Raw genomic sequence first — 15,530 nt, forward strand, 5'->3', positions numbered from 1 at the left:
AAAGGGCATTGGAGTGCCTCCAAATTTATGGCAACCCTCGCATTCACTGCATAGGCAAACACAATGGGAGACCCACTTCCTAATAATGGGAACATTGTTTTCAGGAGGCCCTCCTCTAAGTCTCTTCAAATGGGTATTGGGGTGCGTCCAAATTTTCAAAGGGGTATTGGGATGCGTCTAAATTTTGGGCAGCCCTGCCACTCACTGCATACGCAATAACAGTATAGGAGATCCACTCTTTAGTAATGGGAACAACAAAGACTAGCCGGTTGATGGCTCTCTAAGAATAGTGAGGGCCGACTGCTGGCTTTTTAAGAATAGTAAAGGCCGCCTGATGGCCCTATAAAAATAGGCTTTGTGACTTTCAGAGTCCCTCCTTCATAAATGAAACAGGATGTGTCTGATGATGTGTCACATACCACATGACCAGATAAGGTTGTAAAATGTTAAAATGACATTTCCCGGTGAATGCATTTGTCACGGTTGAAAGCAATGCAAAAGTGCAAAAACACATCTAAAACTCTACGTGTGAACATAGCTCAAGGTGTGGAGGAGTATTTTTGTTTTCCCAGGAAAATCTATTTTGGTTTTGTTTTAGTATGTTTTATTGTGAGTCCGTAAAAGTGGCATAATACTCTGACAACATTGTTGACAGCAGTGACCTGGGAGTCAGAAATGCTTCCAGGGGTTTTCCCCATGCTGTTCCCATGCCATTTCAGCATTGTTCCCATCGATTTTGGCAATTTTTAAGCCCTTTGCAGACCACCGGGGGAGCCACCTGAAAAATGCTCCAGTTTCCCATAGACTTACATTGGGTTCGTTGCTTGGGTTGAGCACCCGAGTATTCCAATGTCCTCGACCCGAGCATCGAGCACCCGAGCATTTTAGTGCTCGCCCATCACTAGTGGTACCGTATCGTATCGGTAAGGTAGTTTCATTTTTTAGCCTTGGTATTTGAGCCACTGGTTAAATCCATTATTTGCACTTTCTTAATCACATCTCTGTGCTCTGTTGTCGCCTCTTAATTTTTACATTTGGTTTTATGGGTCTTTCTCGATATTGGGGCTTTTGGGTGGTACATACTTTGGCTCCCACACATATTAGATGAAAGCCAGCCAAAACCATTGATTTCGACAGGATAGGAAGACCATGTGATGTGTATGGGGGCCTCCCTACTCTGCCCCGATAGACGCTGTTGGGTGAGTGAAGCAGGGGCGAACATATTATTGGTACAACATGTGCAGCCGCACAAGGGTGTAAAAGGTAAGGGGGCCCATTTTGACCTCCAAAGCAGGTGGAATTGTGCATTATGATGAGCTTTTGGACTGCAAATGGCCAGTATATTGCTCTTGCACACGGGCACTCTTTCCACCAGTGGAAAGAAGGATGGGGAAGTTGGAATTTCAACACCTGATCCTTCTGTTTTTCTGGAGAGATAAGTCACTGCCAGAGGTATCTGGCAGCAGCTTTCTTGTCTCACTCCATTGAAAACCCAGGAGAGCTGGGACGAGCGTAGAGTGGGACAATCATAGATCGGGGGGAGTCAGGAGAAAGAGCTGTCTGGCAATCGAATATTCATCTGACAGGTATCTTGCAAACTTAACATTTGGCTCCCATGTACGGTAAATTCTGCATTTTTTTTGGGTGACCACATTTAGACAACTATTGTCATGTTAGGTATGGGAAGAACCCAGCGTACGAGGATGGGAAAAAAGGGAAAGCCCAACAACTAGGGAAAGGGGGGTGGAGACCCCTGGGCAGATCTAACAACACCCTGACTCCCCTATCGTCCCTAAATAGGCTCCGCACTAATCGCCGAGCAGGATACCTTAGCTCTGGCTGACCCTAGAGCTAGGCCCTAGGTAGGGAGGGCGAGGGGTGAGCTCTAGTCAGCCCCACTGCAACTAAAGACAAACAAGGGAAACATACAAGGGGATACACTTAGCTTTGAGAAGACACCAGAGAGATGATGACTACAACCCACAAAGGAACTCCAAGGAGAATCTAGCTGACTACTAGAATTCAGACCTGAACAGAGGAATTTACTCTATCAGCAGCAACTCTCTGGAGAAACTGAGAGTATTTAAAGAACCAGCAAAGGTGTGTCAATTAGCAGCAGAAGGTGGAGATCATCGCTGGGTCCTAGAGAGGGAGTGATGATGAAAGGATCAAGAAGGTGTCTGCAAGGCCAAGCGCAGCGACCTTCTACAGCCAGATCCAGAATGACTGTCTGTCAAACCTGACACAGCTGTGACACCTATATTACAAACAACTCCCAACAGAGTATCACTAAATGAAGGTTTTCTTAACCTATACACGTTAATTTTGAAGCTAATATATTGTTTTTTAGTTTTTCATTGCTTTCTATAGAGGGGACATAAGGCTGTCTACAGGGTCAGACATTGACTTTCATGGTAAACACTAACAGGTGGCACCAGAGAGACAGTTTCATGCAATCCGATTCTTCTCAAACCTCTATTTAGCTGACGTCACAGCCACATATAATTATTTTATTTTCTGCTTTATCTATATTTTTTTCTTTTACAGAAATGCCTCAGATTTAATCCAGATGCCACCATCTGGGTTGCAAAGCAGCAGATACTGTGCACCTTGAACGAGAGCCTGAAGGACGTCCTCAACTATGGCCTCTTCCAACCAGCAACCAATGGAAGGGATGCCAAGTTCTTGGACGAAGAGCGGCTCCTCCGGGAATATCCGCAGTCCTTCGAGAAAGGGGTTCCATATTTGGAGGTTGGTATCTCAGTTTTTAAGGGCAAGTGAAGAATTTTTATACATCAGGAGAGATGAATAATTTATTTAAGGAAAGGACCGATTCTGGAATATTTCATGTGTTTGAAACTATAATTGGTACAATTCGTCTTCCATGAAAGTTTTAGACACATCTAGCGTTACCTTGTTAATGATCAGCAATGGATAAAATGCTGCAGGCGCAGAGTTTTATCATCTTGTTATTAGTGGAGGTATTTGGCTCCTTTTGAGCCTTTTTTCTCCTTCTTTCGCGCAGTCGCTCCTTTTTAACCCCTAAAGGGTACGTCCACCACTGATCACTACTGTTCTCTTTCCATATAGAATGAAACTCCATCAAAAGTCAAGTAACTTTAGGAATACACTACATTATATATTTTGTACTCATTCTAAGTTACAGATAGTATTATACTCCAGAGCTGCATTCACAATTCTGCTGACTTTAAATTTAAAGGGAGTCATCAGAGTTGTGATAACGGAAGCAATTATAGCACTGAGTAGGGTAGTAAAACACAAGTTGAAGGTCACCCACACTTATCAATGTTGCGATTGCTTAAAGGGGATGTTTAATTCCTAGGAATGCTCACAAACCGGACAAGATCACCCACTCTTGGGTAAGGTTTACTTAAACCCGTCCCCTTTCACCCTAGGACAGCACTGAATTTTTGGATGGTTTCTGAAAGTTAAGGATTGTCCCAGTATTCTCAGAATAGGTCATCAGTATCATATTAGTGGAAAACCCCTTTAAGCTGTTAGAAATGTGTCTGATGACTATCCATCTGACTGTTTAAATAAGAACAGAATATTGAGTGCAACTATGGAGTATAATGCAAGTATGCAACCTTAAAGGGGTTTTTCGGATTTGAGTTAAATTTCTGAAAGAAAGTGGTCACATGGCTATTAGTATGCAATTTGCGTTCTTTCAAATACATGTGGACTAGATTCTCATCAATGTTCTATTGAGATAAGCGGATGAGAATCTACAGTAGTTGACATGTGACCGCTTGCTATATCTGGCAATTGAGAGGAATCCTGCACGCTGCCAAAATTCTCCAGTCTGCAATCAGATAGAGTTACTGCAAAAATTAAGTTCAAGCCTGGAAAACCCCTTTAAATGGGAATTGCACTTTCAACAAACTTTACATAAATCAATAGTCAACAAGAGTCCGATGGACCCGATGCAAAATTTGGGTCCCCAGCTGCATGTTGGACAGATAATGTCTTTCATCCTTGGCCACTATCTGTAATAATTTCTCCCATCCGGAGCTCCTTCTTATAATAATGTCCCCTATTCTGGGCCCCTTACAGTTATAATATCCCCCATCCTGGGTTCCTGCTTCTAATAATGTCTTTCATCCTTGGCCACTACCTGTAATAATTTCTCCAATCCGGAGATCCTTCTTATAATAATGTCCCCTATCCTGGGCCCCTTACAGTTATAATGTCCTCCATCCTGGGTCCCTGCCTCTAATAATGTCTTTCATCCTTGGCCACTACCTGTAATAATTTCTCCCATCCGGAGCTCCTTCTTATAATAATGTCCCCTATCCTGGACCCCTTACAGTCCCCCATCCTGGGCCCTTTCCAGTTATAATTTCCCCCACCCTGAGCCCCTTCCTGTAGTAATGACCCATATCTCTCATCTTGGGCCCCTTATAGTAATAATGTCTCCCATTCTGGGCTTATTCCACTTATAATGCCTTCCATCTTGCGCCCCTTCCAGTTATAATTTCCCCAATCCTGAGCCCCTTCCTGTAATAATATCCCCCATCCTGGGCCCTTTACAGTAATAATGACTCCTATCCTGGGCCCCTTACAGTATTAATGACTCCTATCCCTGACCCCTTACATTAATAATGTCCCCCATCCTGGGCCCCTCACAGTATTAATTACTCCTATCCTGGGCCCCTTACAGTAATAATGTCCCCCATCCTGGGCCCCTGACAGTAATAATGACTCCTATCCTTGGCCCCTTACAGTAATAATGTCTCCCATCCTGGGCCCCTCACAGTAATAATTACTCCTATTCTGGGCCCCTTACAGCATTAATGACTCCTATCCTGGACGCCTTACAGTAATAATGTCCCCCATCCTGGGCTCCTCACAGTAATAATGATTCCTAGCCTGGGCCTCTTACAGTAATAATGTCCCCCAACCAAGTCCCCTCACAGTAATAATGACTCCTATCCTGGGCCCCTTACAGTATTAATGACTTCTATCCTGGACCCCTTACAGTAATAATGTCCCCCATTCTGGGCCCCTCACAGTAATAATGACTCCTATCCTTGGCCCTTTACAGTAATAATGTCTCCCATCCTGGGCCCCTCACAGTACTAATGACTCCTATCATTGGCCCCTTACAGTAATAATGTCTCCCATCCTGGGCCCCTCACAGTAATAATTACTCCTATCCTGGGCCCCTTACAGCATTAATGACTCCTATTCTGGACCCCTTAAAGTAATAATGTCCCCCATCCTGGGCCCCTCACAGTAATAATGATTCCTATCCTGGGGCCCTTACAGTATTAATGACTCCTATCCCGGACCCCTTACATTAATAATGTCCCCCATCCTGGGCCCCTCACAGTATTAATTACTCCTATCCTGGGCCCCTTACAGTAATAATGTCCCCCATCCTGGGCCCCTGACAGTAATAATGACTCCTATCCTTGGCCCCTTACAGTAATAATGTCTCCCATCCTGGGCCCCTCACAGTAATAATTACTCCTATTCTGGGTCCCTTACAGCACTAATGACTCCTATCCTGGATGCCTTACAGTAATAATGTCCCCCATCCTGGGCCCCTCATAGTAATAATGATTCCTAGCCTGGGCCTCTTACAGTAATAATGTCCCCCAACCAAGGCCCCTCACAGTAATAATGACTCCTATCCTGGGCCCCTCACAGTAATAATTACTCCTATTCTGGGCCCCTTAAAGTATTAATGACTTCTATCCTGGACCCCTTACAGTAATAATGTCCCCCATTCTGGGCCCCTCACAGTAATAATGACTCCTATCCTGGGCCCTTTACAGTAATAATGTCTCCCATCCTGGGCCCCTCACAGTAATAATGACTCCTATCCTTGGCCCCTTACAGTAATAATGTCTCCCATCCTGGGCCCCTCACAGTAATAATTACTCCTATCCTGGGCCCCTTACAGCATTAATGACTCCTATTCTGGACCCCTTACAGTAATAATGTCCCCCATCCTGGGCCCCTCACAGTAATAATGATTCCTAGCCTGGGCCTCTTACAGTAATAATGTCCTCCATCCTGGGCCCCTTTCTATATAATGGCTGCATAATGTCCTACATCCTGCTGGTATTTTCAAACACATTAAAAAAAATGCTTCTCCTTACCTTCTTCCACTTCCACAAGGTGCTGGAGTCAGTTGACCACCTTTCCACTTTGGCCTGGCCGCGCTCACACCCTCTGCAACCTCGATCGTTACACCCCTGTCAATAGTGTAAGCGAATATAAAAAACTATATATTATTGACGCGCCCCCTGGGCCATGGGGTACTCGGTGCCGGGCCGGTAGATGCTAGGGGATGATGTCACAGTGGCGGTGACCCGGTCCGTGACCCAGGGCGGTCAATAAAATGGGTTTTATTTATAGGGGATTTATAGAGTTCGTGACGCCACCTGTGGAATGCGGCTAAAGGGAGCCGCCGCTACGGAGCAGTCCTCTGAAGCTGATATTACTGCAGCAGGGATGGTGTGGCTCTCCACAGGAAGAGCTAGCTCCAGGGCAGTGTAAATGTTGTAGCTTGTGCTGGGCATCGTAGTGCAGGGATTGATGGCGCAGCAAGAAACACAGAAACTAGGAAGTGCAGTCCCAGGGTCTCTACTCACAGTTGTTGCAGTCCAGATTACAGGGATCCATGTAACTGCCCTCGTCGTCCTGTGTTTACTCAGGGAGGGGCTCGGTCTACCCCCAGGTAACTCTGGAGTACTTAGCAGGACCCCCTTCTGTGTGTCCTCGCTCTCTGGCCTTCTTCCTGCACCTCACACCTAGTCTCCCCAATCTGGTACCCGCGGGCCTTGGTGGGCGACGTCTGTTCCGTCCCATGGGTACTATATGGCTACCTTCTCGGTGAGACTGGCGTGGACTTGTGGCTACAGGACTTAAAGTACTGCAGCCTCCGGTTTCTAGTTGAGACATGCAGTCTTCCGCTAGTTGAGGGACGGGTTCCCTTTGTGTGGCCTGACCCCTCCACCTCCTGGTAGACTCGGGCATACGGGTGGCCTTCTGTACAGCCCGTACCCCTGGGGTCCTTTCTTGGTTCCTGGAGCCTTTCTCCTGCTCCCTCTTGTCTCTTCTCTCCTTTTCCTCAGACTTGGGCCTCACTGGCTAGGCCCGCCTCTGGAGCAGAGCTCCTGCAGAGCCTCTGCTCCCCTCACTTCTCCTCCTCTAACTGAACTCACCTCTCTAAGATGGCTCCCCTTTTTATACCTCTTCCTTTCCTGTGCTCCCCTGAGCTACTTCCTCCACCCACACCCACTACATGGTTCCCCCTCTCTAGGTTCCCCTCCACTCCAGCCAGGGACCAGGGACTGTGCTCTCCCTTAGGAGCAATCTAGCCCTGCCCTGCTGAAGTGGACGTGTTGGATGCAGGTGTAAGGGTCCTGAGCTGTACTTCTTCCTTACCTGAGAGTGAGATGCCACATCTCTGGCTGAGATGCAACACCTCTGTGGCGACCGAGCCCTCAGGGGCGCCACATTATCAGAAAAATATGCTTCCTTTTTCCACTTATGAGACACTCCTTTCTTTCTCTTATGCCTCCTGAACTTATAGTCCATTCTAAAAAATCTTCTCTGCTCAGTCTTGTCTATGACTGCCAGTACAGTGAGTTATCATAATACCTATGGATATGGGAGCAGAGTGTGAAAACAAGCAGAGAGAGACAAAGAAAGATTGTGCTGAGCTTTCTAGCAAGGCTTTTACCTCACCCCAGAACAGAAATCCCTCTCTATATGCCGCGCTATGTATGGGAGACATCATAGCGGCTTGTCTCATCCCACCAGTTCAGAGACAATCGCAAATTAAGAAATAGAGCCCTCAGAGGGTAAAACTGGTGAAAATTCGGATGTAAGTAATATAATGGCCAGACATAGTGTTATTCTTCATGTACACACATGGCAACTTATTGGGAAAAGTTACTTGAAAGGTAACTTTTCTTTTAACTTCATTCAATAAACTTACAGTTTTTATTCAGTTAGTTGTATCGGAAACTACCCTAATTTTTTCCTTTGTCAGCTGAAATCTCCAGCAGGTACGGCTCCCACTTGTTTATAATTACAGCAATGGATCCATCTATACTACCAATGTGAACAGCTCCAATCTTCCACCTCTCCCCTACCTCCTTACATGCAATGTATATGTCACTTAGTTTATGCATATTGATTGGATTTGGAGTCTACTATTAGCACTACTAATATATATACAGTACAGACCAAAAGTTTGGACACACCTTCTCATTTAAAGATTTTTCTGTATTTTCATGACTTTGAAAATTGTACATTCACACTGAAGGCATCAAAACTATGAATTAACACATGTGGAATTATATACTTAACAAAAAAGTGTTAAACAACTGAAAATATGTCTTATATTCTAGGTTCTTCAAAGTAGCCACCTTTTGCTTTGATGACTGCTTTGCACACTCTTGGCATTCTCTTGATGAGCTTCAAGAGGTACTCACCGGAAATGGTTTTCACTTCACAGGTGTGCCCTGTCAGGTTTAATAAGTGGGATTTCTTGCCTTATAAATGGGGTTGGGACCATCAGTTGTGTTGTGCAGAAGTCTGGTGGATACACAGTTGATAGTCCTACTGAATAGACTGTTAGAATTTGTATTATGGCAAGAAAAAATCAGCTAAGTAAAGAAAAACGAGTGGCCATCATTACTTTAAGAAATGAAGGTCAGTCAGTACGAAAAATTGGGCAAACTTTGAATGTGTCCCCAAGTGCAGTTGTAAAAACCATCAAGCGCTACAAAGAAACTGGCTCACATGAGGATCGCCCCAGGAAAGGAAGACCAAGAGTCACCTCTGCTTCTGAGGATAAGTTTATCCGAGTCACCAGCCTCAGAAATCGCAGGTTAACAGCAGCTCAGATTAGAGACCAGGTCAATGCCACATAGAGTTCTAGCAGCAGACACATCTCTGCAACAACTGTTAAGAGGAGACTTTGTGCAGCAGGCCTTCATGGTAAAATAGCTGCTAGGAAACCACTGCTAAGGACAGGCAACAAGCAGAAGAGACTTGTTTGGGCTAAAGAACACAAGTAATGGACATTAGATTAGTGGAAATCTGTGCTTTGGTCTGATGAGTCCAAATTTGAGATCTTTGGTTCCAACCACTGTGTCTTTGTGCGACGCAGAAAAGGTGAACGGATGGGCTCTACATGCAGGTTCCCACCGTGAAGCATGGAGGAGGAGGTGTGATGGTGTGGGGGTGCTTTGCTGGTGACACTGTTGGGGATTTATTCAAAATTGAAGGCATACTGAACCAGCATGGCTACCACAGCATCTTGCAGCGGCATGCTATTCCATCCAGTTTGCGTTTAGTTGGACCGTCATTTATTTTTCAACAGGACAATGACACCAAACATACCTCCAGGCTGTGTAAGGGCTATTTGACCAGGAAGGAGGCTGATGGGGTGCTACGCCAGATGACCTGGCCTCCACAGTCACCAGACCTGAGCCCAATCGAGATGGTTTGGGGTGAGCTGGACCGCAGAGTGAAGGAAAAAGGGCCAACAAGTGCTAAGCATCTCTGGGAACTCCTTCAAGATTGTTGGATGACCATTTCCGATGACTACCTCTTGAAGCTCATCAAGAGAATGCCAAGAGTGTGCAAAGCAGACATATTTTCAGTTGTTTCACATTTTTTTGTTAAGTATATAATTCCACATGTTAATTCATAGTTTTGATGCCTTCAGTATGAATGTACAATTTTCATAGTCATGAAAATATAGAAAAATCTTTAAATGAGAAGGTGTGTCCAAACTTTTGGTCTGTACTATATATATATTATTATATACAACCCCTGGCAAAATGATGGAATGACCGGGCTTGGAGGATGTTCATTGAGTTGTTTAATGTTGTTGAAAAAAAGCAGATCACAGACACGGCACAAAACTAATGTAATTCCAAATGGCAACTTTATGGCTTTAAGAAACACTAATAGAAATCAAGAAAAAAAATGTGGTACTCAGTAAGGGTAATTTTTTTCAGACCAAGGAGAGGGAAAAAATTATGGAATCACTAAATGCTGAGGAAAAAATTATGGAATCACTCTGTAAATCACTCTGTACATTTTCATTTCCAAAACTAACACCTGCATTAAATTAGATCTGCTTGTCAGTCTGCATCTAAAAAGGAGTGATCACACCTTGGAGAGCTGTTGCACCAAGTGGACTGACATGAATAATGGCTCAAACACGAGAGATGTCAATTGAAACAAAGGAGAGGATTATCAAACTCTTAAAAGAAGGTAAATCATCACGCCATGTTGTAAAAGATGTTGGTTGTTCACAGTTAGCTGTGTCTAAAATCTGGACCAAATACAAACAACATGGGAAGGTTGTTAAAGGCAAATATAATGGTAGACCAAGGAAGACATCAAAGCGTCAAGACCGGAAACTTAAAGCAATATGTCTCCAAAACAGGAAATGCACAATAAAACAAATGAGGAACGAATGGGAGGAAACTGGAGTCAATGTCTGTGACCGAACTGTAAGAAACCGCTTAAAGGAAATGGGATTTACCTACAGAAAAGCTAAACAAAAGCCATCATTAACACCTAAACAGAAAAAAACAAGGTTACAATGGGCTAAGGAAAAGCAATCGTGGACTGTGGATGACTGGATGAAAGTCATATTCAGTGATGAATCGCGAATCTGCATTGGGCAAGGTGATGATGCTGGAACTTTTGTTTGGTGCCGTTCCAATGAAATTTATAAAGATGACTGCATGAAGAGAACATGCAAATTTCCACAGTCATTGATGATATGGGGCTGCATGTCAGGTAAAGGCACTGGGGAGATGGCTGTCATTACATCTTCAATAAATGCCCAAGTTTACATTGATATTTTGGACAGTTTTCTTATGCCATCAATTGAAAGGATGTTTGGGGATGATGACATCATTCTTTAAAATGATAATGGATCCTGCCATAGAGCAAAAACTGTGAAAGCATTCCTTGAAAGAAGACACATAAGGTCAATGTCATGGCCTCCAAATAGTCCGGATCTCTATCCAATTGAAAATCTTTGGTGGAAGTTGCAGAAAATGGTCCATGACAAGGCTCCAACCTGCAAAGCTGATCTGGCAACAGCAATCAGAGAAAGTTGGAGCCAGATTGATGAAGAGTACTGTTTGTCACTCATTAAGTCCATGCCTCAGAGACTGCAAGCTGTTATTAAAGCCAGAGGTGGTGCAACAAAATACTAGGGATGTATTGGAATGTTCTTTTGTGTGTTTGTTTTTCATGATTCCATAATTTTTTCCTCAGAATTGAGTGATTCCATAATTTTTTCCCTCTGCTTGGTCTGAAAAAATTACCCTTACCGAGTACCACATTTTTTATCTTGATTTCTTTTAGTGTTTCTTAAAGCCATAAAGTTGCCATTTGAAATGACTTTAGTTTTGTGCCATGTCTGTGATCTGCTTTTTTTCAACAACATTAAACAACTGAATGAACATCCTCCGAGCCTGATGATTCCATAATTTTTGCCAGGGGTTGTATTACAGAGGGCCATGTGTTATATTTCACCCTCCCGATGAGTATTCTTGGCTGCAGTCTAACCTTTGATCATTATTTTCCTTAGTTCCGTTACAAGACAAGAGTTTACAAACAGACGAACCTTGATGAAAAGCAATTGGCGAAGCTCCACACTAAGGTGAGCATTATGTCCCAGATAATGAGCACCTTACATTCATTTAATTTTATGATAAGGTAATGAACGCAAGCGATATAATGTGGACTTTATGAAAATATATACCCCTCTATATACATGCCAAGATTTCAAGTGCTAGTCAGTATCAGAAATCTTTAAGAAGAACCCTTCTAATTAACCATAATTTAGGAATGGCCCTTAGGACACTGTAATAAATCTCCATGGTTTTCTTATACTCTCTTCAATATTGAAATTGCAACAAGAAAGAAAAGTCATGGACTGATGGAAATCACAAGATGAATAGACGTGTTACTGATCTGCTAATGATGAAAAAATGGAAACAAAATTTTCAAAGCATCTGGATTTATTTAGTCTGGAGTATGAGCCCCACGTGCGGAAATCCCGGTCATTAATGGTGTGACTGAGGAAGGTTCTGCAGCTTAATCATCAAGATCCGCTGCTGGCAGCTCCTGTGTAATCACGGACCAATGACGTCCCAGATGTGCTCGATGGGAGACAAGTCTGGAGACGCTGCAGCCATGGTAGCATTTTTAGGTCACGTAGGCTGCTCACAGTAGCACCAGAAACATGTGAACTGGAGTTATGTTGTAAAATAGCCCCTGGGTCACTTTGGAGAAATGTTTACCACTGGTTCCATCATCAAATCAATGTAACACCTAGGTGTTAGTGCACCTGGGATAAAAACTGGAGGAGTCTGGTTACTATACACTATGCCCTCCGACACCATATTCCTGGAAGTAGGACTGGTGTGAGGTTCCCTTTCATGGCATTGCCCACATGGTCTCCAGACCAATTTCCAGCTATCATTGCATTCAAGACAAAAGCAAGATTCATCGCTGAAGATCCATTGCAGCCTCCATTGCTGTTTTGCTCTTCACCCAACGGTGAAATAAGGCCAATGGACACCTGTAGCCAGATGCCTGTCTCGTAGCCCAATGTCATGTAAACATCTTCTGATGGTCTGTGTAGGCACTGTGTGATGCCTTATTCTTGATATGTGACGTCCAATTTTCACGGAGAAATCTGACATGGTTTTCAAGAGAACTTCACTTTAGGATTCCACGTGGTTTGTGACATGGTTTTCAGATCTCATGTGGTTCTGATGAAGCTCTTGAAGGATTTTTTCCCGATACTCTTCTTTGTAGTGTCAAGATTGGAGCGGATTCCAGGAGGAATCCTTATGAAAAAATGGTGACATGGCATTTCCTTTTTTCTCTGGCAGAGTTTACAAAATTTCCTCAAAAACTCACTATATGAACAGTAGAATGGATTTCCCATAAAAATCATAAAAAGGAAGAGTACTGTATTCATGGAGCACTTGAAGTGGTTTTTGATGTGGATTTTGACGTAGATCTGCTTCAAAATCCACGTCAAGAACTCAGTATGAATGCACCCTGAGGCCGTTTTCACATATTCTGCCCGACATTTACAGTCATATTGTGGACCACGATCACCAGACTAACTGTAGATCTCATGACCCAAATACAACAGCCCAATTTATGCCTACCACTTGCAGTAACCACCGCCCCACCACATTACTGCATGACCTCCCCTACCCCCACCTACTGTATCCTCACCCATCCCTTGTAGACTGTGAGCCCTCGTGGGCAGGGTCCTCTCTTCTCCTGTACCAGTCGCTGACTCATTTTGTTAAGATTATGTAAATGTTTTTGCTATGTATATCCCTATCACACGTAAAACACCTTGGAATAAATGGCGCTATAATAATAAATAATAATAATAATAGAGAAGAGTGGGAGGCAGGCTTGGACAGGCCCACAGGGGAACCGGTGAATCCTCCGGTGGGCCACCACCCTCTTATATGAGCAGTACTTGGCACCATATACTTGAATCACTATATACAGACAAAGGCAGCATCAAACGAGAACCAGAACCAGAAATAGTTGGAAGAGCAGCAGAAAGAGAAGAACGAAGAAGAAAGAGAAGAATGGGATACAGGCTTGGACTGGCCCACAGGAGAACCGGTGAATCCTCCGGTGGGCCACCAAAAGAGAAGAGGGGGGAGAGATCAGGGTCTATGCATTTCCATGAAGCCTGGATGACTCTATGACTAAGTGATAGATCCATAGATGTAAAAATGGCTGCTCCATAAACACAACTCTGTAACCTAGTAGAAAATAACAGGAATATATCTACGCCTCTTGGAAGCTACTCTTGTGGATAGAATCGCTCCACATAATACGTTACATAGCCTAAAGACATGCATTGGTCACTTTGATAATCATCATTTGCACAGTACTTTTTTTTTCAATTACTGCAATTATTTTGCTTGCCTGGAATCGGAAGATGGCCCCTTGAATCTTTCCCTCGCACCGGAGCTGTCTATTCCCAGCTTATATAGTGCAAAATACAGATAAATCACCGGACCAAGTTGCTTAGTGGAAAATAGTAAGGATCATTCATCAAGGTGTCAGCGGCCGCAGAGATAATAAAATATCGATGATTTATGTGATGGGACAGGTGAGGGTGGCTTCATAACCACGCAGATGTATTTCTTCTTAATGGTGCAAAAATAAGTGAGATGCAGATTGTCAGAGCGGAGTAATGCTTTGTGTCAGCTCCGTGGCACGCTCACGGGTCTATTAGCCGAATATATGTCTTTTCCAAAGCCATGCCGCTGTATATTAATTTGCTTCTAGTTACAGCTATTAATGGGATTTTTCTGTTATCGATAGATGCCTGAATTATGCCATTGATTCATGTGCACAATTTTCTCTACGGGTCAATCCACATTGTAGGGAAATTTTGGGAACAGTGGAAATAGCAATGTAATAGCACCGGACGGACCACGAAAAAAGACCTCTGTTCCCCTTGCTTGCTCATCAGACCTCATTCATCAGAACTGTCGTCGTTGCCACTAGCAGCTTTCATCTTACGAGAGACCCAACGTCTTCTTCCTGCCAGGAGGGGGATTCTCTTTGAAGGACAGTAGTGCTGTGTGTGTGTGGCCAAAATGGCACAATGTACACACCGGATCATTCCCAAGAACACACAGTCAATTTCCATGCGTTCACATACCATTAAAAAGCAATATACATGTGTAAGGTGCCCAAGCGAGGTAGTCTTGAACTTTACTTGGGGAAGAGGAATATGTACAATATTTACAGGTAGATATAATGGATAAGGCCCGACAGGTTATCATCTCTCTCACAGGCGCTGGCAACTCCTTCAGCCCTGGTTCCCTCTTTAAGTGAAGCATCTCTGTGACTCTAATCTCTAGCCCAAGAGACTCTTCTGCAATACCAACAGTGATCTGGATCCGATATCTCTCCCCCATGTCTTAGCCTGGAGTCCTATTTATCTTCCTCTGCTTCCTGCAGACTAGAAGTGCCCCGGGTCCTCACTACCTTTGATGAGTTTCTCCGGCCGGCTAACAGGACTCTTGCTCTTGCGTAGGGAGACTTTCACACTGGTGATCCCACTGTCTGAGGGTATGGAGCTCCCGTCTTCCCTAGCAGCCAATATATATTCAGGCTGCCCGTATGGTTCACTGTCCTATCTCTTACTGAAGAATCACTTCCTGATTCTGGAAACTAACAGAGATTTTCCTAATGTGCCCACCCTCAGTGAGCTGTCATCACACAACATTAACTCATCACTGTCTGTAACACTGCTAGCAGACTCAACCTGACATCTGCACCCAGGACAGTGGCATCTTGTCGCTGTTTACAGGTACTGCAACCCACAAGGAATTATGCCAGGAACAAGCTCTATATCACTCAAGGCTTGATCAGGGCACTAAGTTCCCCCTCTACTCTACTGACTGGACCACTAAAGCTAACCCCTTAGCTTGGTCTACCAACAGTTCAGAGAG

General features: G+C 44.0%; 1 protein-coding gene across 1 annotated transcript in view; it reads left to right on the forward strand.

The window, feature by feature from the left end:
• Positions 1 to 15,530, forward strand: part of SHANK1 (SH3 and multiple ankyrin repeat domains 1) — a 619,704-nt gene that overhangs the window by 290,061 nt on the left and 314,113 nt on the right. Inside the window, exons 3-4 of the mRNA XM_073655995.1 lie at positions 2,548 to 2,751; positions 11,606 to 11,677. Of these exons, the coding sequence (XP_073512096.1) occupies positions 2,548 to 2,751; positions 11,606 to 11,677 (276 nt within the window). The remainder of the gene's footprint in view (positions 1 to 2,547; positions 2,752 to 11,605; positions 11,678 to 15,530) is intronic.

The sequence above is a fragment of the Phyllobates terribilis genome, unplaced genomic scaffold (genome assembly GCF_046119375.1).
Source record: "Phyllobates terribilis strain yellow unplaced genomic scaffold, ASM4611937v1 Scaffold_12__6_contigs__length_324123572, whole genome shotgun sequence".
Taxonomy (NCBI): domain Eukaryota; kingdom Metazoa; phylum Chordata; class Amphibia; order Anura; family Dendrobatidae; genus Phyllobates; species Phyllobates terribilis.